The 21660-nt window shown below is 45.7% G+C and overlaps 1 protein-coding gene across 1 annotated transcript in view; it reads left to right on the top strand.

Annotated features, from left to right (window-relative positions):
* The first annotated feature begins 635 nt into the window (after window positions 1-635).
* IBTK (inhibitor of Bruton tyrosine kinase) overlaps window positions 636-21660 on the top strand; it is a 72877-nt gene continuing 51852 nt past the window's right edge. Inside the window, exons 1-6 of the mRNA XM_029047721.2 lie at window positions 636-784; window positions 10199-10908; window positions 13485-13581; window positions 14541-14665; window positions 18494-18604; window positions 21251-21421. Of these exons, the coding sequence (XP_028903554.1) occupies window positions 10585-10908; window positions 13485-13581; window positions 14541-14665; window positions 18494-18604; window positions 21251-21421 (828 nt within the window). The 5' untranslated portion in view covers window positions 636-784; window positions 10199-10584. The remainder of the gene's footprint in view (window positions 785-10198; window positions 10909-13484; window positions 13582-14540; window positions 14666-18493; window positions 18605-21250; window positions 21422-21660) is intronic.

The following is a 21660-nucleotide window of genomic DNA, read 5'->3' as shown; positions in this document are numbered from 1 at the left end:
TATGACTGTGAGGGTGACGATGAGGACCTGGGCAGTTGTGTCTCTTGTAAAGAGAAGCAGCGTGGCTCAGTGGGAAGAGCCCGGGCTTGGGAGCCAGAGGTCATGGGTTCGAATCCCGCCCCTGTCAGCTGGGTGACTGTGGGCAAGTCACTTTACTTCTCTGTGCCTCAGTTCCCTCATCTGGTAAGATGGGGATAATAATAATAATAATAATGTTGGTATTTGTTGAAGACTGGGAGCCTCAGTTCCCCCATCTGTAAAATGGGGATGTAAACGGTGAGCCTCACGGGGGGGACCACCCGATCACGCTGTACCTCCCCCAGCGCTCAGAACCGTGCTCGGCCCATAGTAAGCGCTTAACCAATATCAACGTTAGTATTTGGTGGCGATTGTGACGGTGACGAGGAGGACGTGGGCAGTTGGGTCTTTCGGTTCCGGGGGAGACGTGGCGGGCGGTCCCGGCGGGGGCGGGGGGACGGGAGCAGCCAATCCCCGAGCGGCTCCCCCGGCGGCGCTCCAATCAGCGCCCGCCTTACTGCGGGGGCCCCGGCCCCGCCCCTCCAATCAGCGGCCGCTTTATTGCGGGGAGCGCGCGCGCGCGCGGAGGGAGCCTCCGCCGTGCCGCAGGTCGGGCCGCCGTCGCCGCCGCCGCCGGGGAATCGAAGGCGATCGAAGTGGCGCCGCCAGGTCTCCGTCCCCGCCGCGGACACTGACGATGGGCCCCCGGGCCGCCGCTCGCCGCCCCCGCGGAGACCGCCGCCGCCGCCCTTTCGTCTAGCGACTGGTGAGCGCGCGCGCGCGGGGGGGGTGACCTTGACCTCTGACCCCGCGCCGGCCGGGGAGAGCGCCCCCCGCCGGCCGGCCCCGGCACTGACACTGACCCCCTCTCCCGCCCCCCCCCCCCCATCCCCGGGACATTGGTCCAAAGCACTGGTCCAAGCGCTGGGGAGGGGGGATCCAAGGTGATCAGGGTGTCCCCCGTGGGGCTCACAGGCTTCATCGCCATTTGACAGATGAGATTTTACATATATATATGTATGTATATATATATATGTATGGACACACACACACGTACACACGTATATATATGTGTGTGTGTGCGCGCGTATATGTGTAAATATACCACATAGTAAGCGCTTAACAAATACCAACATTATTATTATTATATATACACACACATGAATATATATACATACATATATATATATATACACACGTATATTTACACATATACGCGCACACACACACATATATATACGTGTGTATATGGAGAAGCAGCGTGGCTCAGTGGAAAGAGCACGGGCTTTGGAGTCAGGGCTCATGAGTTCGAATCCCAGCTCTGCCACTTGTCGGCTGTGTGACTGTGGGCAAGTCACTTAACTTCTCGGGGCCTCAGTTCCCTCATCTGTAAAATGGGAATTAAGACTGTGAGCCCCACGTGGGACAACCTGATTCCCCTGTGTCTACCCCAGCGCTTAGAACAGTGCTCGGCACATAGTAAGCGCTTAACAAATACCAACATTATTATTATTATTATTATATATGTATGTATATATATACACACACACACACACACACATATATTTTATATAAATTTATATATAAATAATTGTGTGTGTGTATATAATATGAATAATATTTGTTAGCACTCTTCTAAGCACTGGAGGGGTGGCGGGGAGGGGATACCAGGTCATCAGGTTGTCCCACGGGGGCTCACAGGCTTCATCCCCGTTTGACAGAAGAGATCTACTTATATTTATCTATCTATAGATATCTCTCTCTCTCTCTGTGTATATATCTATATCTATAGATATATATATAGACAAACAAATGATGGCATTTGTTCAGTGCTTACTATGTGCCAAGCACTGTCCTGAGCGCTGGAGGGATCCAAGGTAGTCAGGTTGTTCCATGTGGGGCCTTTTGACAGATGAGACCTACATATACTTGGGACACTTGGGACAAGCTGATTACCTTGTGTCCCTCCAGCACTTAGAACAGTGCTTTGCACATAGTAAGCGCCTAACAAATGCCATTATTATTATTATTATTATTAGGACAGTGCTGTGCACCCACTGAGCACTTAATAAATACGACTGAATGAATACAAGCATAGCCCCATTCCATGCCCACAACCAGTTTAATAATTATGGTACTTGTTCGTTCATTCAATCGTATTTTATTAAACGCTTACTCTGTGCAGAACACTGTACTGATTGCTTGGGAAAGTACATTATAGCAATAAAGAGTGAGGGCTAAAGTGGCGACTTTGTGCCAAGCACAGTTCTAAGTTCTGGGGTAGGTACCAGTTAAGTTGGACACGGCCCCCGTCCCCCATGGGGTCTTAATCCTCATTTTTACAGACAGGTAACCGAGGCCCAGTGAAGTGACTTGCCCAAGGTCACAGAGCAGACGCGTAGCAGAGCCGGGATTAGAACCCATGACTTTCTGTCTCCCGGGCCCCAATCCCTTTCAGGCATTGGAAGAAAACACCCAGTGAAGTGTGAAGGGAGGGCCTTTGTTTTGCAAAGCAGGATCTCTGGCTGATCAACAATTGGCGTATTTATTAAAGCGCTCACAATGTACCAATGGGTCTTTGTGGGCAGGGGATGTATCTGTTTATTGTTATAGTGTACTCTCCCAAGCGCTTAGTACAGTACTTTGCACGCAGTAAATGCTCAATAAATACGATTGAATGAATGGCTGTGCCAAACTTTGGGGTAGATGTAATCCCGTCGGACCCTGCCCCCACCGCACGTGGGGCTCATAGTGTAATAATAACAATAATGATGATGGCATTTAAGGCCTTACTTTGTGCCAAGCACTGTTCTAAGCACGGGGGAGGGGACACAAGGTGATCGGGTTGTCCCACGTGGGGCTCACAGCCTTAATCCCCATTTTCCAGGTGAGGTCACTGAGGCCCAGAGAAGTGAAGTGACTTGCCCCAAGTCACCCAGCTGACAAGTGGCGGAGTCGGGATTAGAACCCACGACCTCCGACTCCCAAGCCCGGACTCTTTCCACTGAGCCACGCTGCTTCTGATATAGTGGGGAGGGAGAAGAAATATTGGCTTCCCCGTTTTGCAGCTGGGGAAGGTGAGGCACAAAAACATACCCCGAGATCACACGGCAGGAAAAGTGGCGGAACTGGGACTAATCAGCCAATCAGTCAGTGATATTTGTTGAGCGCTTCCCATGTGCAGGACTGTACTAAGCACTTGGAAGGTTAGAACCCAGGAGAATCCCAAGTTTTGTGCTCTTGCCCTTATGCTAAACGGCCTCCACTCTGAAAATTTACTGGCCTTGGCTTTCAAACAGTTATTGAAGTCCGGGGCTGGATAGGAGAATAAATCGGGGTGACAGAAAGCATGAGGAAAGATTCATGATCTACTGAAGTATACGTCTTTTTCAAATTTAAGTGTGGGAGTTACACTATTCTGGGACCAAACTTCCCTTTATCACCAAATCGGAATTTATCCGATGTGCCCTTTAAGTAAGGTACGAAGAGGCGTGTGCTTGAGGGCCGGGCGGATCAGTCTTTTTTGAATTGAAACTGCAGATACTTGTGTTGTTGTTATTATTTTAAACACTTGTGGGCCAGATGGACCAGCCTTTTTTAAATGCTGATAGCTCCTTTTTTTGAATTGAAACTGCAGATACTTGTGTTGTTATTATTATTATTTTAAACACTTGTGGGCCAGATGGACCAGCAGCGTGGCTCAGTGGAAAGAGCACGGGCTTTGGAGTCAGGGCTCATGAGTTCGAATCCCAGCTCTGCCACTCGTCAGCTGTGTGACTGTGGGCGAGTCACTTAACTTCTCTGTGCCTCAGTTCCCTCGTCTGTAAAATGGGGATTAAGACTGTGAGCCCCACGTGGGACAACCTGATTCCCCTGTGTCTACCCCAGCGCTTAGAACAGTGCTCGGCACATAGTAAGCGCTTAAAAAAAAAAAGCCTTTCTTAAATGCGGATAGCTCCTTTTTTTAAATTGAAACTGCAGATACTTGTGTTATTATTATTATTTTAAACACTTGTGAGCCGGTTGGACCAGCCTTTCTTATGCTTATAGCTCCTTTTCTGAATCGAAACTGCAGATGCTTGTGTTATTATTATTATTTTTATTTTTAATAAACACTTGTGGGCCAGACGGACCAGCCTTTCTTAAATGCTTATAGCTCCTTTTTTGAATTGTAACTCCAGATACTCGTGTTATTTTTTTTTTTAAATGGCATGAAGTTCATATTTTAGGAACTGGTAGACAATTTGTGGATGCAGGGTAGAGTTTTTGTGAGCTACATAAAAGATCCGTGGAGCTGTAATTCAGGTCAGGAATGTGTGAAGATTTGTCAGTATCACAACCCTTATTATGTAACACACTGGGCACGCTCGTTGTAGCATATTAAACAACAATCCCTACTTTCAAGGAGGTTAGAAATTTTAAATTCAAACAAAGAAGCACCCAGCCGGAATATTCATTTTTTTGGGTGATTAATCATTGGAACCTATTGAGGCGAAATGTTTTAGCTTGTGATTCGATCCTCTATCATGCCTTGATTGACCATATTCTCAAAACCAGCTTGGTGGAAATGCTTGTCTGTCTTCTTGCCGTAATAAAGCGTGCTAAAGAACATTGTATTCGTAAGGTATTGTGCGGTGTTTGATTTTCGGAGCGCTCTAACGCTCGGGATGTTTGGGAAAGTAATGCTGTGAAACTTAGGAGAAATTTCTCAGCAGTACAGAGTACATTTATCCACTGGTGTAGCATACATATTATTATAATGGGATTCATTCTATAACAACCTTTGGGAGGCCTTACCGACCTCCATTGATTTCAGACCATTTCGGTTCTCCGTGTAATGAAGAGGCAAGCTTATGATAAGAGTTTTGAGTGTTTAGGTAAATGGTCAGTGGTTTTCTCTCTTATTTCTTTGATTCTTGGCTCCTAGCAGCAGTCGAGGGAAGGGGAGCCCACTTTTTATTTTAGCAGGGCAACATTGAAGAGATGGGTCACTTCGGGGGGTCAAAATGGGGAGAGAGGAAAAGAGAGGAGTAGCAGAAGGGAGGACGGGAAGGAAAGAGAGCACCTGAAGTTCTCCTTTTGTAATCGCTCCCTCGGTGAAGATTCTCAGCCTTCAAGTCATTTATAGTTTTTTTGTTTTAGGATGGACTCCCCTCCTCCTCCTCCAGGGTGCCTAGTTCAGTCTCCTCTACATGGGAGGCAAAAGAATCCAGGGGATTCATTCATTCAGTAGTATTTATTGAGCGCTTACTATGTGCAGAACACTGTAGTGAAGGAGGGCAGAGCAGTAGAACAGTGCTCTGCACATAGTAAGCGCTTAACAAATACCAACATTATTTTAGTGAGGGAGGGAGAGGGGTTGGGGTAGGGAACGGGTCTGTCATATCGTTCTCTTATACTCTCCCAAGCGCTCAGTACAGTGCTCTGCACACAGTAAGCACTCAATAAATATGAATGACTGGGGAAGGGAGAAAGGGGGGCATCCTGCTGCAGGCGGTGGAAACCGTGTAGTTTCATTCATTCAACCATTCAATCAATCATATTTATTGAGCACTTACTGTGTGCGGATACTGTGTGCAGAGCACTGGGCTAAGCACTTGGAAAGTACAGATCGGCAACAAGTAGAGGCAATCCCTGCTCCCCTGGCTGGGCCCGACGAGGTGCCCCGCTGGTAGAGGGCAAGGGGTGGAGGCGACATCTCGGAGCCACCCCGGCTCCTTTGCGGCTCCAAGGGGCCGGGCGGCCTGCTGTGGCTACCGTTCCTGCCGGTGCCGGTGCCAACGCCGGGGAGGGAGCCGCTCCCGGCCAGGGCCGTCACCACCAGCGGGATTGCTTCGGTGCTAATTACGAGCGGAGCGCTACGTTAGACGTTTGGGAGCCCGGGGTAGAGGTCAGAGATGAGGCCTTTGCCCTCGAGGAGCTCACAGTGTAATGGTTCGGGCCTACCAGATCTGATCAACCGTCCGGCGGCCGGCTGGGGAATGGAAAGTGGGTGAGAAGCGGGGGTCGGAGGGGGGATCCTGGTGAAGAGGAGCCTTCGGGGAAACCGCCATCCGTCGAGAGAATAATAATAATAATGGTGGTATCTGTTAAGCGCTTACTATGTGCAGAGCACCGTTCTAAGCGCTGGGGTAGATACAGGGTCATCAGCTTGTCCCACGTGAGGCTCACAGTTAATCCCCATTTTACAGATGAGGTAAAATCTCAGGAGGAGAGGAGGAGGAGAAAATGATGGAGAGCAGCCACGGAGGGCGGGACCGGGGAGGGGTAACCCCAAAACATCTGCTCCCTGGGAATTTGGAGCCGAGCTTGCTTCCGGGGTGACCAGCCCCGGTTTCTGCCAGCAGCATCGCAGGGCTTCATTTGGGATTTCTCCCGAGTCCCCGAGAGCTTGTCAGAATTTTCCATGTAGAGGTCAGATTATCTAAATCTGAAGTTTTTGTTGGTGAAATGATCCAGGTTATCTGGGGCTCCGGAAAGATCTTAGCGGTCTACCAGCAGTGTATTAGAGAAGCAGCGGGCCAAACAGATAGAGCACAAGGCTGGGAATCAGAAGGATCTGGGTTCTAATCCCGGCTTTGCCACTCGTCTGCTGTATGATTTGGTGCAGATCACTTCTGTGTGCCTCAGTTACCTCATCTGCCAAACCGGATTAAGACTCTGAGCTCCTTGTGGGACAGGGACTGTGTTGAACCTGACAACCTATATCTGCCCCAGCGCTTAGTATGGTGCTTGGCACATAGTAAGTTCTTAAGAGATACCTAAAAAAAACATTTTATGAAGCATTTATTTAGAATGCAAAAAATGTACAGATGGTTGTTTTAGCTCCAAACCATGTTGGAGTTCGAAGCACCTTAATCATTCCTACTTTCCAAATGCAGCAAAAGAATGGCTTTCATTCTTTTTTTTTTTTATATATAAGCCCTTTGCGATTTCTTTTTTTTGTGCTGCCAAAATTTATTTTGAATTACGCATTCCCTCACCAACCCGGGTGGGGGATGAGGTGTAGGAAAGGGCTCACTGCTGGCAAAGCCTTAGGAGTTTAAGAACTCTGTCCCTTCCATCACATGGGTGAAATTCAGAAAGGTCGGGGTCGAAAAGGCATTCCAAGAGTTATAAATGCTCTTCGAGTTCACAAGGAAAGGCAGTTATAATAGCTGTTTAAACTTTGTGGTTTAAGGTTCGAGGTCCATAACACTCCACCCCGGGTAGCACAGCTGACTTGAAATGACAGGTGTCCGTCTTCACGATCACAGAAAACCGTGGCTCCCCCACATAAAAACCATGGTTCGCAAAGCCGTCGGAGGGATTTTAAGAATGGATCCTCAGGGTGAAGGTAGAAGAGCCCTTGATTGACCAGGGGAGCCTTTACCCTGAGGTTCCAAGACATTGTCCAAAATGGACTGGTTGTTGAACAAGTTTTGGGGTCAGGGTTTCCCCTCTGGGGTTTTTCCCTGTGAGAATTTACTTGTGGTCATGCTCACTCGCAACCCAGCGTGATGAAAGCTCAGATGCACCTTGGAAGGAGGGAGGAGGGAGGCAGGGGTCATAATAATAATAATAATAATAATGGTATTTGTTAAACACTTACCGTGTGCCAAGCTCTGTTCTAAAAGCCGGGATAGCTACAAGGTCATCAGATTGTCCCACTCGGGGCTCACGGTCTTAATCCCCTTTTTACAGATGAGATAACTGAGGCACAGAGAAGTGAAGTGAGTTGCCCAAGGTCACACAGCAGACAAGTGGCAGAGTCGGGATTAGAACCCACGTCCTCTGACTCACGAGTCCGTGCTCTTTCCACTAAGCCACGTTGCTTCTCTGTGGGGAGGACCCTGCGAGAGAGAGAGAGAGGAGGTAGAGCACCTTGAAACTCCTGCAGGGCCACTTCTTCTTTTTTCCAGGTCACTGGAGCCATAATGAAAAACTAGTTAAAGCGGTTGGAAGGCCGGGTCAGTCGGGACAGAATACTTCTGAACGTCATTCGTTCATTCAGTCGTATTTATTGAGCGTTCGCTGCGTGCAAAGCACTGTACTAAGCCCTTAAACGTCCTGACTCGGTTAACCAAATTTCTCCCCCGGTGCTCTGCGATTTTCTAGTTCTCTTCGGTTTGGGTAAAACGGAAAGAACATCGAAAATGCACACCCGGAGAGGCCCCCGTTGGATTCGCACTCATGTCCTGGAGTGGCTCCAACCCCGGCTTAGTGCTCTGCACACAGCGTGCGCTCAGTCAGTTCTATTGACTGATTGATTGACGTGGTTTAGCTTGGCCATCGGAAGGACGGCGAATAATATACCATATACATCAAACCACCACACTCCCTATTAAGGTTGTGGAGAGTGGCGGGTGGTTGGAGAATTTGGACGGAGGGAGTTGGCTCCACCCAACCCCTCAGTGGCTGCCCAGGAGTCTCTGAAAGGAATCACCTGGGAGTCTGGGATAATAATAATAATAATAATTGTGGTATTCAAGTACTTACTGTGTGCCAGGTCCTGAACTAAGCACTGGGGTAGTTACAAGATAATCAGGAGTCACAGGACCTGGGTTCTAATCCCGGCTCCATCAATTGGCTCCTCGGTGACCTTGTGCAAGTCACTTAATTGTACCGCAGTTTCTTCATCTATAAAATGGGGATTAAAACTGTGAGCCCCGTGTGGACCGGGTACTGTGTCCTACCTCATTATCCTGAATCCATCCCAGTGCTTAGTACAGTGCCTGTCCCATAGTAAGAGCTTAACAAGCATTATTATTATTATCATTTTAAAAAGGCAACTTCAGGCCAGTGCAGAGTTCTACTTCCAAGGTCTCAAGGGTCTTTTTAATCCCATGGGTTTGGGCTGGGCCCTATAGCCTTTAAATATGTACATTACTTTACAGGACTAGCTTCTTAAACAAATAGTGGGTGGTTTGGTGAGGAAAAGAGGTAAATCAATAATGAAGTTGGAGGTAAACAGGATGGTTTTAGTTCTGCAAATATTGCATCAGAAATATTTCATTGTGACGTGTTACCTCCCTCGCTGCTCCCGTGAAATCAAAATCTTACCAGAAGCAGCTGGAAATTTTTAAAAGTCTGGGATGGTGAAGTTTGGGATTTCTTGAAATAGGGGGAATGGATTGTATATTTCCCACTTGGTGAGTCAATGACTGATATTTATCAGAAACATTCATTGATGCCAGAATTCTAGAGTAATTTCAAGCATTATATTTGGTAATTTGCCTTGCATTTGCATTACTTATGGTGGACAGGGTGGCTTCATCAGTAGCATTAAACTGCCTACTCTGTGCAGAACGTTATACTTAGCACTTTAGAGAAAGTGCTACACCTTATTTATATCTGCATAGTCACTTATACATCTAATAATTATGTAGCTATCATATTAATCTTCTAGTGCTACAGCCAGTTATAATAATCATAATATTTGTTAAGCACTTACTATGTGCCAAGCACTGGGATAGCTACAAGCTAATCCGATTGTCCCATGTGGGTATCTCAGTCTTAATCCCCACTTTCCAGATGAGGTAACTGAGGCTCAGAGAAGTGAAGTGACTTGCCCAAAGTCACACATCTGATAAGTGGCGGGGCCAGGATTAGAACTCATGACCTCTGACTCCCAAGCCCGTGCCCTTTCCACTAAGTCACACTGTTTCTCAGTTATATCCTCGCTCGTCTTCCTACTCACATTATTTGTAAATAATTTAGGTCTGCCTGTTTCCTCCATTAGGTTGCAAACCTCTGAGGTCAGGAACTGTGTCTTCTCCTTCTGGTTTACTCTCCCAAACCGCTTGGTACAGTGCTGGGAATGCAATAATCGCTCAAAACACACCACCGATTGGTTGATGCTCCATATTTCCTGAGGAGAAGAAACACTCTTCACCGGGACACTTCCTATTTTGTTCATGCAACTCTGAAAGTCTGAGGGTTAGGGGGTACTTATGCCTGGGAAAATCAACCGTCCATTCTTCAGCTATTCCAGATCAGTTTTAGGAGCTTTTCCTTTTGTTCTGTCCTCAGCGAATCTAATTTGCATGTAATATTCGGGCTGATGATCCTAGTTCATTCAGTAGTCCAGAGCACTGGACTAAGCACTTGGAATGTATGTTCGGCATCAGTGAAAGTTGTATCTTGGCCTTGGGCTTCTACTGTGTCCAATTAACTTTTTATTTTGTGCCTTGTCTCCTAGGTCTCCCTCGCAATTATGGATATTTGAAAGGGTTCCACGGCGTGGAGGGGGAACCCTCCCTCCCCCCCTCCTTGGTGCTTGACTGCTGGAATTACTAATGGACATTGGAAGAGCTCTTTTTTAAGAAATAGAAAAACTGAAAAAAAAAATACATTTGATATAAACTTTGTAGATATTTCTAAATATTTTTGGCTCAAGTGCCCAATGAATTGTACAGAGATTAATAGTTTTTGTACCATTGCCACGGGGATTTGAATTTGCATACAGGGAAGACCATTCATTCCCAGCGTAGTTTAGCCTAAATAATACCATAGTGCCCCGGCTTTGAGACCAGTTTGAACTGGCTGCTCTTCCGAAGAAGCGAGCCCTGCGAAAGAAAGATTAGGATGAGTTCTCGCTTGCCCGACTGTACTTCGAAGTGTCGATCCACAAAGCATGCAGTGGACATCCTGTCTGTGGTGACCCGAGGAAGCGAAGGGCAGATTAAGGCTTTTCTCTCCACTTACTGTTACAATGCAGCGACCATCAGGGATACCTTTGGTAGGAATGTCCTCCACCTTGCTTCCTCGTGTGGTAAGAAAGGCGTGTTAGATTGGGTGGCAGACACAAAAGGAGTGGATCTTTCAACCAAGGACAAAGAATCAGGATGGACCGCTCTTCACCGAAGCATCTTCTACGGACATATCGATTGCGTTTGGTCTCTCTTGAAGGTAAGTGTCCGACTTTGATTTTGGCCTCGGCTAGTTTTATTTGTTTTGACTGTAGTTTCCATGTAATCTGTCGTCAGGTATACCGAATTCTTGAATTAGAAGGCCACTTAAAGAATAACATACTGAATTGGGCTAGCGTGGAGTTCGGGGTTAGCGCTAGAACTCTGGATGATTTAAGAAAGTTGCCAGTCTTAAATTGGACTATCAAACATCACCGTTTCTGGGCAACCATTAAGCAGTCAGGTGTTATCCGAGGGCTGTGAAGTAAAGGGAAACATTTCGGGGGAATAAAACAAAAAGTCCCGAATCTGTTTTGGGGAAAGCGCTCTGCCATTTGATACGTGAATGGAGGTAATGTTGGGTTGCTGCCATATTGAACTTCATTATAGACTTCCTGGGTTGTTGACTGTTTTTCTACATTTGCAGTTTACCTCCTTCTTCCATAGCATTTTTTTTCACTCCTCGTTTTGGCTAGCAGTTCTATTGGGCAATTAGGGACTGTTCTGAGAATCAGAACTCACTTGGGTTTGGTGCGCCGTATTTTCGGGAAAAAAAACTGAGTATGCACACAGTGACGGGAGCGGATGAGTACCTCGGAGTGAGTTGTCCTTAAATGCCAGTTTTTGCAAGAATGTAACCTTTGTATTCTAGGAAAACCGGATCCATTGTTCTATAGAAACACTCCTCAGCTGTTTCCTGTAAATCCTTCCGGAGAAGCCTTTAGATTTTTCGGTCTCCTGCAAGAGACCCGGAGTTTATTTGACGTGCTTTTTGGGGGAAGGTAGATTTTTAAGGATTCCTGAAAGATATTTTTGTATCTCCTTAAGGGTCCAATGGATGCAACCATAAATGACCTATTCTTCTAGAACCCGTGAACCAAATTAATCCAGCTACTTGAGTTGAGCATATTCGTTCAACAGTAATCTCAGTGGGCTCAGTTCTCCCATCGCCTGATTCTTCTGCACCACTAGGGCATTGCTGCAGTGCGTGGAGGTGGCAAAACACTAAAAAGTCCTTAAAAAGTCAGAAGGAATTTAGTGTTCCTCTCAAAGACCTGGCTAATTACCAGGGTGTATCTTTAGGCCTTGGAAGAATTGGTCTCAGTGTGTTCTGCGAAGTTTTAATATTAACAACAGCTATTAAAGGAAGCACTGCTGCTGTAGCCAGAGGGATAATATTTGATTAGAAATGATTCTTAGTTCCTGAACCTGTTTGAGTGGTTTTTTTGTACAGATCTGGTTACAATTAATTATACCTACTTGCACTATTTTCCCCTTAGTAGTAGTAAGTTAGTAGTGTGCAGAGAGTGCTGTTCTAAGCCCTGGGAGAGAATACCCAGATGCGATTTAGACATGGCCCCTTTCCCCCCGGGGGGCCCCCAGTCTAAGAGTAGTAATAGCACTTAAGTTCTCACTGGGTTCAGTGTCCTATTCTAAGCACTTTGGAAAATGCAACTGAATTATGAGATGCAGTCATTTAATAGCATTATTTGAGCCTATTCTGTGCAGAACACTGCACTAAGTGCTTGGGAGAGTACAGTGGAATTAGGAGACGTGATCCCTGTCTTCCAAGAATTTACAGTCTAGCTGGGGAGACAAGACCCTGAAGTAGATTACAGATCGCTCACACTCCGTTGGGTGAGATAGACTTAAAATATATACAAGTGAAGTCATCAGTCCCCGTAAGAGAAATACTAATTTTTAGCACCTGAAAATCACTGATAAGATACTGTTGGAAAAAAGGCTTAAGACACTACAGTATTAAAAATGACCCTTTCGGTTTTGCCAGACATTTCTGGCACAACTACCCTGACATTACTGATTTTGGGAAAAAAAAAAATCAATTATTTTCTTGAACATTGGGCCCTAAGTATCAGGACTTTTGTCAAATTCACTGTCAATTTTTCAAGAATATGAAATTAGAATGGATGAACTTATATTTTACCCTGTAGATTTCTAAGTTGAAGATGCCAGCTTCAGGTTCCATTTACTTGTGTTGGAGATTTTTTTTTTATCAGTCAGCTGTATTTATTGAGCACTTATTGTGCTGAGCACTGTACTAGATGCTTGGGAGAGTGCAATATAACACAGTCATTTGACACATTCCCTGCCCACAATGAGCTTACAGCCTAGACAGTTTTCCATTATTTTGTTCTTATTAAGTGGCTAAAGATATCCTTAAGAGGACTGTTCATTTCATCTCAACTTTTGAGCCAGTTTTTGCTTTTTGACCCCATTTTGTATATTTATGTGGAAATGGATAGAACATTCCAAAAGAGGATTTCTTGAATGTAAAAATTTCTTTGAAGCAAGTTGACTTGGAAATGCAAGAAGCTTGTAGATTTTAGATTGTTAACCTTGTTTTGTGAAAAACTGGTGCTGCCATTATTGATTTAATTTCTTAATTATCTTGGTGAGGACAGCCTGATAGTTTCTAGATCAGAAAAAATAAAATTTATCATTTGCACTCTATCCATATTCCTTTTGGACTTTTTATCTCAGGTAAGCGTCTGCACTCTGTAATGCATTCCTCTGAAACCTTTTAATACTAAGTTTTCTTTTTCCTCCCCTTTTCAGCGAGGGGTAAGCTTGTATACCCAGGATAGAGAAGGATTATCAGCTCTGGATCTTATAATGAAGGACCGGCCAGTTCATGTTGTATTCAAGAATTCGGGTAAGATGTGAAATCGTGCATTTCGCATGGATCATGAGTCTCTTAGGGGCAGAGATCGGGTCCGATCTGGTTATCTTGACTTTGTCCCAGCCGCTAGCGATAGTCTCCCCTCAGGAATGACAGATGGGCCTTGGTCTTGCTACTTCAGGACTGAGAAAGTGCAAGGAGGAATTGATTCTTGTGCCAGTGGCTTGCCCGCGGCCGTTCGTACACTCTCGCCTCTGCCAGCCCTAGTCACACGGGGTCAAGGAGTGTAGTCAGCCAGGAGGCGGGCAGGGGGTTGCACATTACAAAGTACACGTGCCCTCTTGTCCCACATTGGCCGGCTACGGGCAAAACCAGGAGTCTAACCCAGGCATCCTCATTCCCAGAGCAACATCAGGGCTCCAGTGGTTAGCATGAGGCTTAGCACTTGGGAAGTGCTTAATTAGTACTGTGACTATTTAAAGCAACACAAAGATATATACATATGTAGGTATCTTAGGTTTCAGTCGATGGCTAGAGTTACTGTTAGTGGGGTTTTTGGGAGGCAGGGAGAAGGAAGTAAATTCACCCTTTAGAAGTGTTGCCAATTACCATTTACCTGTGAAATTGTTATCGGTAAAACTGTGGGCAGCGTGATATGTCATTATTAATGACTAGCAAGAAAAGAAATGGCATAGGTGAATAAAGCTCTCCATTTCTTGCAGTTACAATAATGTCTTTGTCGTAATCTGTTTGATACATCTGCTGATTACTCTTTGGGAATTACATTATTAATAGTCTTATTGAGTAGTCTTGGCAGCTTCATTTTAGAAGCTGAAGGTAGTGGATTTTTCTTTTTTTTCTTCTGCCTTTTACAGAATTTAAAATACACGCAATCCCAATGCTCCTATATTAGCCGGCCATCCAAAGCTAAGCTAAACTGATTCCTTTCTACACAGAGAAATATTACATGTGAAAATTGAATTTCCTTTCAGATCCCACAGATGTCTACACCTGGGGAAATAATGTAAATTTCACTTTGGGTCATGGAAGCCAGCAGAGTAAGCACCATCCTGAATTGGTGGATCTGTTCCCTAGAACTGGAACATATATCACACAGGTATTTTCATGTGTAAATGATGAAAGATGTAAATTTTCAAAGAGCAGTTCTGTCCAATTGTTTCTTTTTTTTTTTAAATGAATTGGGTTGGTGTTCAAATACCGAAGGAATGAGTCTGTTTAATTGCCTGCATGATACAGTCCTTTTCCTAAGTCTCCGGACATCTCTCTGTCTTTTCCTGTAAACTAATCAAGGGTTTGTAATGGGTCATTTTACAGGGCAAGTAGCGTAATTAGTGGATGTTAATGCTTAATTCCTATTAGCAAGTTTCAGGCAGGAGAAGGCAGGGGTGCATTGAGAGGTTTAGAAATTAGGGGTGATGAGCTATGGTTCATTTTCTGTGGAGAAAAGACACTTTGCTTCCCAGAAACAGGGCTGGAAGTGACTTTAAAGAAACGTCTAGTCTGTTCCCTACTGCCGTAAGTAACGCTTACACAGAAATCATCTCAGACCGATTGTGTCGATCGGTCGTCTTAAGGGACCCCAGCAGAGGATATTATTCCCCAGCCTTTTCAATCCAGGGCTTAAAAACTTTCATTGTCAAAGTTCATCCTTGCACGTAACTAAATCGCTAATGGTATTCCTCCAACTCATTTTCTCTTGGCATGAAGTCAGTCTTGATCAGCCTTGTCCAGCTAGAGTAGTAACTTTATCTAGGAAGTTCCCTCCCTAACACTAGGGATGCCTGGATTTATCTTGTCTTTTTGTGGCTTTTGTGCCTGACACTTAGCGGGTGTTCCTGGAAACAGAGAAAGTCTACTTTGGGGTGGGGAGAGGGGGTGGAAATTTCAAACTTCAGCAAAAATAATGGAGTAGACCAACTCAGTAGGTCACCTGATGATGATGAAGAAACGGAAAGGAAAAGTTAGAATAGATTGTGGAAGCTGCAAAACTAGGGCTGTCATAATAGTGGAAAGCTTCAGTTGTTCTTATGTGGATTGACTGAAAAGGTTATCCAAGTGACAAGTGGAGGTAAGGCTTTTGGGTAAGTGAAGTGAATTATTTTCTGGAACAATAGTCCCTTGACGCACAAGGAGAGAACATATTCTGGATTTGTTCCTTAATAGGTGATTGGATTTGGTACAGGAAATTTAAGATGAAGAGCCATCCTGAAATAGTAACCACCACATGATTGAATTTGACATTCTTAGTGGGGAGGGAAAGCAAATAAAAAAAAAAATCACTGAATGAAGTTACTGCTTTTTCAAATAAAGAAACTGTGAAATGATGGGACACCTAATTAGGCCAAAAGTTAAAAGGAGTAGCTAAAACAAAAATTAGTTTAGAAGAATCTTGGACTCTATTAAAAAGTACCAGATTAGAAATTTAGATAAAATGTGTACCTCAAAGCCCCCAGAAGGTGGATCAAATAGAAACCTAGCATGGTTTACTGACCAAAAAAAAAAGTCTTCCTGAATCAAATGAGAACATGAAAGCATATCTAGAATGACAGGTCAATCTGGAGTGCTTTCTGTGTGCAGAATGCTGCACTAAGCACTTAGGAGAGTACGATACAGAATAGAGTAAGTAGACCCAGTCCATGTCCATAAGGAGCTTACAGTTTAAAGGTCAAATTCAAACAGGTAATGAGGTGAACCAGAAACATATGAAGAGTACCCTGCAGGAGTGCCAAAACTAGTAATAAAAGTGGCTTCAAATATTTAAGAACCAGGACGTTGACCGAGGGTTCAATGGGATAACATGATGGTGGTGTAAAGATGCACATGACAGAAGCTCAACAAATTCTACGGTTTGGCATTTCCTTAGGTGGTTATAATGGAGGTTTCCTTGCCCCAATCATTTTTCAAAGGAAGACCGATCAAAGGTCCTGGATCGAAGTGCGGCGATGACGCAGGGTGTTTTTGGGCCCAAACTGATGAACTGGGGTTAACCCTCCACGAAGACTCTGAAGGAATTTGGAGAGGAAGCGTTGGAACTCTCAGTAAGAGGGCGTAACCTAGAGACAGGCTGACCAGGGTGTGGAAAGCGAGCAGGAAAAGTTAGAAGAGAAGCTGACAAACTAAAGCCCCAGTAATAGTAGCAGGCTTCATCAAAACAGGAAGTACCGAGCACTGGTGAAACTCAGCGGGGGTCAGGTAATAGAAGTACGTGCCGGTGAGCACCACCCAGCTCAGATGATTTCAGAGTGAACAGTTTGGGGGGCTTTTGGCTCTGTGGGGGCTGGTTGCCCCTCAGGCTTACGTGAGATTCAGTGCCGGCCCATGGCAGTGGAATAGGGTCTTAGCTGCAGCTTGCCACGTATCCAGTCGGCCACCAGCAGTGGGGTCAGCCCCTGGAGGGAGTCGGCACGGGTGCGGGAAGGGCATGGGGGACTATTCGGGGGTGGGCCTGGCGGGGTAGCAGGCCTGCACTCCCACTGCCCTTTCTCTGTCGCCCGTCAGGACCCGGCCCCCAGTCCGGTTCGGGGACCCGGGAGGTGCCCCTTGTCCTCCCTGGGCTGCAGGGTCAGCTAGAATCTGGCCGCTGTGGTTAGAAATGCCCCTTGCTTCACCCGCCCTTCCCGCCGTCACGGGCTGATCCTGGCCTTAACCGAATGACAGGCACCTTTAAATATCTTGTTCCTGCCCTTCTCCCCCTCCCCCTTTGCAGTATGAGTCAGGTTATACTTTCAGCCCTGACGAGAGAACTGGTGGACTGCCAGGTGCAAGTCCTGTTGATAAGAAGAGGTACACCAATAACTGGGGATTATAAACTAGCCAATATAAATTAGCCAAGACAACTCAGCCCGGCTCTGCCTCGCTTCCGTCCCTGAGCCGAATGGGGCATTAAGGCGGCTTCTTCTGGTCAGGAGTTCTAGGCTTCCTCAGCCTCCGTTGGCTCGAAAGGCAGTGTGGCCTAGTGTGTGGTGTGTGTGGTGTGTGGCAGTGTGGATAGAACACGGACCTGGGAGTCAGAAGGACCTGGGTTCTAATCCCGGCTCCGCCACTTCTCTGCTGGGTGACCTTGGACTAGTCGCTCTCGTATCTCGATCCCATCTATCTCGCTGCTGACCTCTTGCCCACATCCTATCTCTGTCCTGGAATACCCTCCCTCTTCATATCAGACAGATAATTGCTCTTCCCCACTTCGAGGCCTTGTTGAAGGCACATCTCCTCCGGGAGGCCTCCCCTGACTAAGCTCTCCTCTCCTCTTCTCTCACTACCCTCTGCATCACTCTGATTTGCTCCCTTCATTCATCCATCCTCCCATCCCCACAGCACATGTGCATATATCTTTAATTAATTTCTTTATATAAAATTAATGTCTGTCAGCCCCTCTAGACTGTCAGTTCGTTGTGGGCAGGGAATGTATCTGTTGTTGTATTGGACTCTCCCAAGCGCTTAGTGCAGTGCTTTGCACACAGTAAGCGCTCAGTAAATATGATCGAATGAACGAAAAGTCACTTCCCTTCCCTGGGCCTCAGTGACTTCACCTGTAAAATGGGGATGGAGACTGTGTGCTCCTTGTGGGACAAGAACTGTGTCCAACCCGATTTGCTTGTTTCCACCCTAGTGCTTAGTAGGTGCCTGGCACCTAGTCAGCGCTTGACAACTAGCACGATTATCATCATTACTTGGGGTGGGGCTGTCGGTGAGTTAGGGACAGGTGCTCACTAGGTCCTTTCTGGACACTGGAGCTGTGGGCCACGTGAAGCCACCCTCAGTGTTTGTGAGACCATTTTCAGCTCCCCTCGGGCAGCTTCTAAAGAGGGTATAATTAGCGTTCCCTTCCTTCCCTTTTTTTTCCTTGTGATAGTTATGCCTTGAGATGTAATGGATTAGAAGCATTTAGTTAGCATATCTCTAATGTGATTCTCTCCTCTTGCAGGTGGTGCTTTGTAAATTTCATTCGGTGTTCCTGTCGCAGAAAGGGCAAGTTTACACCTGCGGTCATGGACAAGGGGGACGCCTGGGCCATGGAGATGAGCAAACGTGCCTGGTATTTGAAGAACAGCTTAAATCGAAAATTTAGATCGATATTGAAAAATCTATGCAGAGGTGTTCGTGATGCAAGAATATGGCAACTTTACCCTCGTACAGTGTTTCAGATTTTCATTCCCTGCAGGGGAGAGGGCAGTGTGTATTGGAGCTAGCAGATCAGGATTGCATAAATATATAGCCTTGCTTTAAAGAACCAAATGTCGATACAATTTTTTTTATATGTAATGTTAATTATGGTATTTATTAAACACTTCCTATGCTCCAGCACTGTGTTAAGCCCTGGGGCAGATTCAGTATAAGATTGTATACCATTCCTGGCCCACATGGGGCTAGGTGGGAGAACAGGTACTTTATCTCCACTTTTCAAATGAGGAAATTGAGACCCAGAGTGGGGTTAAGTGACTTGCCCAAAGTCACACAGCAAGCGAGTCGTGGAGCCGGGGTGAAAGCCCAGGTCTCCTGTCTCCCAGTTCTGTGATTGTAACACTGGGTTGCACTACTTATAATTTTACATATACTGGGTTTGTTTTAAATATGTATTTATGTGAAAAATGCTAACTATACATTTTCCCATTTGAGTCAAGTTGACGCAGAAAAACATTGTGGGACATTGGGCGACACTTAGATTACAATAGGCTTAAAACGCTTACAATTTTTTTAGAGGTTGCTTTCCATCCCCCTTCCCCCCTCCCCGCCCACTGCCACCAGGCCGTGTTTACATGAGTCAAGGTGCTTTTCGGCCAAGGTCTTTCTTTCAAGCTCTGTTGGTCATCTCATAAAACCATGAAATGGAACATGGGCTCAGAACTTAGTTCTTGGAATCTTATTGCCTTATCGCCCAGAGTGGTTCTGTTTGCATGTTTAGTCTGCATTAACTTGCTCCAGCTTTTGGCAGCCAAACCCTGCCCTGAATCATTCTGGGGGAGCTTTTTGTCCCCTGCTCATTCAGAAGGGCATCAGGAGAAGCCGTATGTCAGAAACTGTAATGGGCCCCCCCAAAACTAATCATAGGACCGGAAGGGTTGGTCTGTTGTGGAAAAATATAGAAAGAAGTGAAATTAGGGGTCTCCTCCAGTCAGACCTCAGTGCTCGATCTAGTTTCAGCAGACTTTTTCTTGAATGATCTGGGAGAAGCATGCAGGGAAATTTCTGAGTATGGAGTGGTCACTCATTTTTCCGATGGGAATAAGCTGCTGGAAGATGTTGCAGAGCTGAGTGAGTGGGTAGGAAAGAGGCAGATGAGAGGACGGGGAAGGAAATGCGTGTAAGGCAAACTTGTCTTAAATGGGCTCTGAGTCAGTCAAGGATCAGGAAAAGGCGGCATTGCTGTCCCCTCAAATTATCCACCCATCATGTAGCAACATCCACAAAGGCCAACAAGATTATGACGTCATCCGGATGGGTATAGAAAACAACAAAAAGCATAGGTTTTCCCCCCTCACTGGATCCACGAGAGTATATCTAACCCTGGAGTTCCACCGCGGTTCTTAGGAAGAATAGAGCAGAGCTGGAAAAGGTACAGAACGGGGCTGTCAGGGTCACCTGAAAGCAAAGGTTAGGAGCTCTTCAGTGTGGAGAGAAGAATGAACTTGGTATAGTCAGAAAGCCTGGGGAGAGGTTTGGCAAGCAAGAGGCCACGTAGACTTGGTTGGTCAGTAGGAAAGGGGAGGACACAGGCCGAGAGCTATTTGTGCATTCTTCATTGGCCTCATTTGGGTTGGACACCCTGCATGTCCTGCCTGGACAAAACCAGTTCCACCAGAACATTCCCTTCCAAGCAGAGAAGCAGCTTGGCTTAGTGGATAAAGCACGTGCCTGGGAGTCAGGAGGACCTGGGTTCTAATTCTGGCTCCTCCACTTGTCTGCTGTGTAACCTCAGGCAAGTCACTTCACACCCTCATGGACTATAAGGTTGATTATGGGCAGGGAATGTTTCTGCTAATTCTTTTGTATTGTACTCTCCCCAGTCACTTAGAACATTGCTCTGTACATAATAAGCAGCTTGGCTCAGTGGAAGAGCCCGAGCTTGGGAGTCCAGAGGGTCATGGGTTCGAATCCTGGCTCCGCCACTTAGCTGTGTGACTGTGGGCAAGTCACTTAACTTCTCTGGGCCTAAATTCCCTCATCTGTAAAATGGGGATTAACTGTGAGCCTCACGTGGGACAACTCGATTACCCTGTATCTACCTCAGCGCTCTGCACACAGTAAGTGCTTAACAAATACCAGCATTATTATTATAGTAAGCGCTCAGTAAATCCCATCAATTGATTGATTCTGTGTGCCTCAGTTACCTCATCTGTAAATGGGGATTAAAACTGTGAACCCCATGTAGGACATGGACTGTGTCCAACCTGATTGTCTTATAATTATTCCACCGCTTAGAACAGTGCCTGGCACATAATAAGCACTTAGCAAATTTCATTAAAAATAAAAAAATCTCTTGAAATCCAGTAGAAACCAAATCTCACGTCCAAATGAGCTTCATGCGTGAGCTGTTTGCTATCGTATGGAAGTTGTTACCTTTGCCCCATGTCATTTTTGAAGGTCGAACCTGAAGGCTTCTTGATTGTCGGTTGCTATATGTACTCTAGCCAGAGGTGCCATTTCCAATATCAATACAGTCTTTGTCCCATTTCTTCTATAGGTTCCTCGACTGGTGGATGGGCTTGCTGGTCATAATTGCATCCAAGTGGCAGCTGCTAAGGACCACACAGTTGTTTTAACTGAAGAGGGATTTGTTTATACATTTGGTCTAAATACTTTTCATCAATTGGGTATAATCCCACCCCCTCCAAGTTGCAGTTTACCAAGACAGGTATAAGTCAATCATTTTATTTCATCATCTTAGCAGCAGTAGCAGCATTTAACAGACCCTTACTACTCTTTGCAGGACACTGGAAAATGAAAAGAGCTGTGCCCTCCCCTCATCAAAAAGTCTCCACCTGACTAACTCATTCATAATACAAAATGATGCTTTTAAATGACTTTTTAAGATGTCTTTCCAGTGTTTTATGTAGTTTAAATTTCTCAGTTGGTATACTCCTCCATCTTCAT

This window comes from Ornithorhynchus anatinus, chromosome 19 (assembly GCF_004115215.2).
Source record: "Ornithorhynchus anatinus isolate Pmale09 chromosome 19, mOrnAna1.pri.v4, whole genome shotgun sequence".
Lineage (NCBI taxonomy): Eukaryota > Metazoa > Chordata > Mammalia > Monotremata > Ornithorhynchidae > Ornithorhynchus > Ornithorhynchus anatinus.
This window is presented reverse-complemented; position numbering and strand designations above follow the sequence as displayed.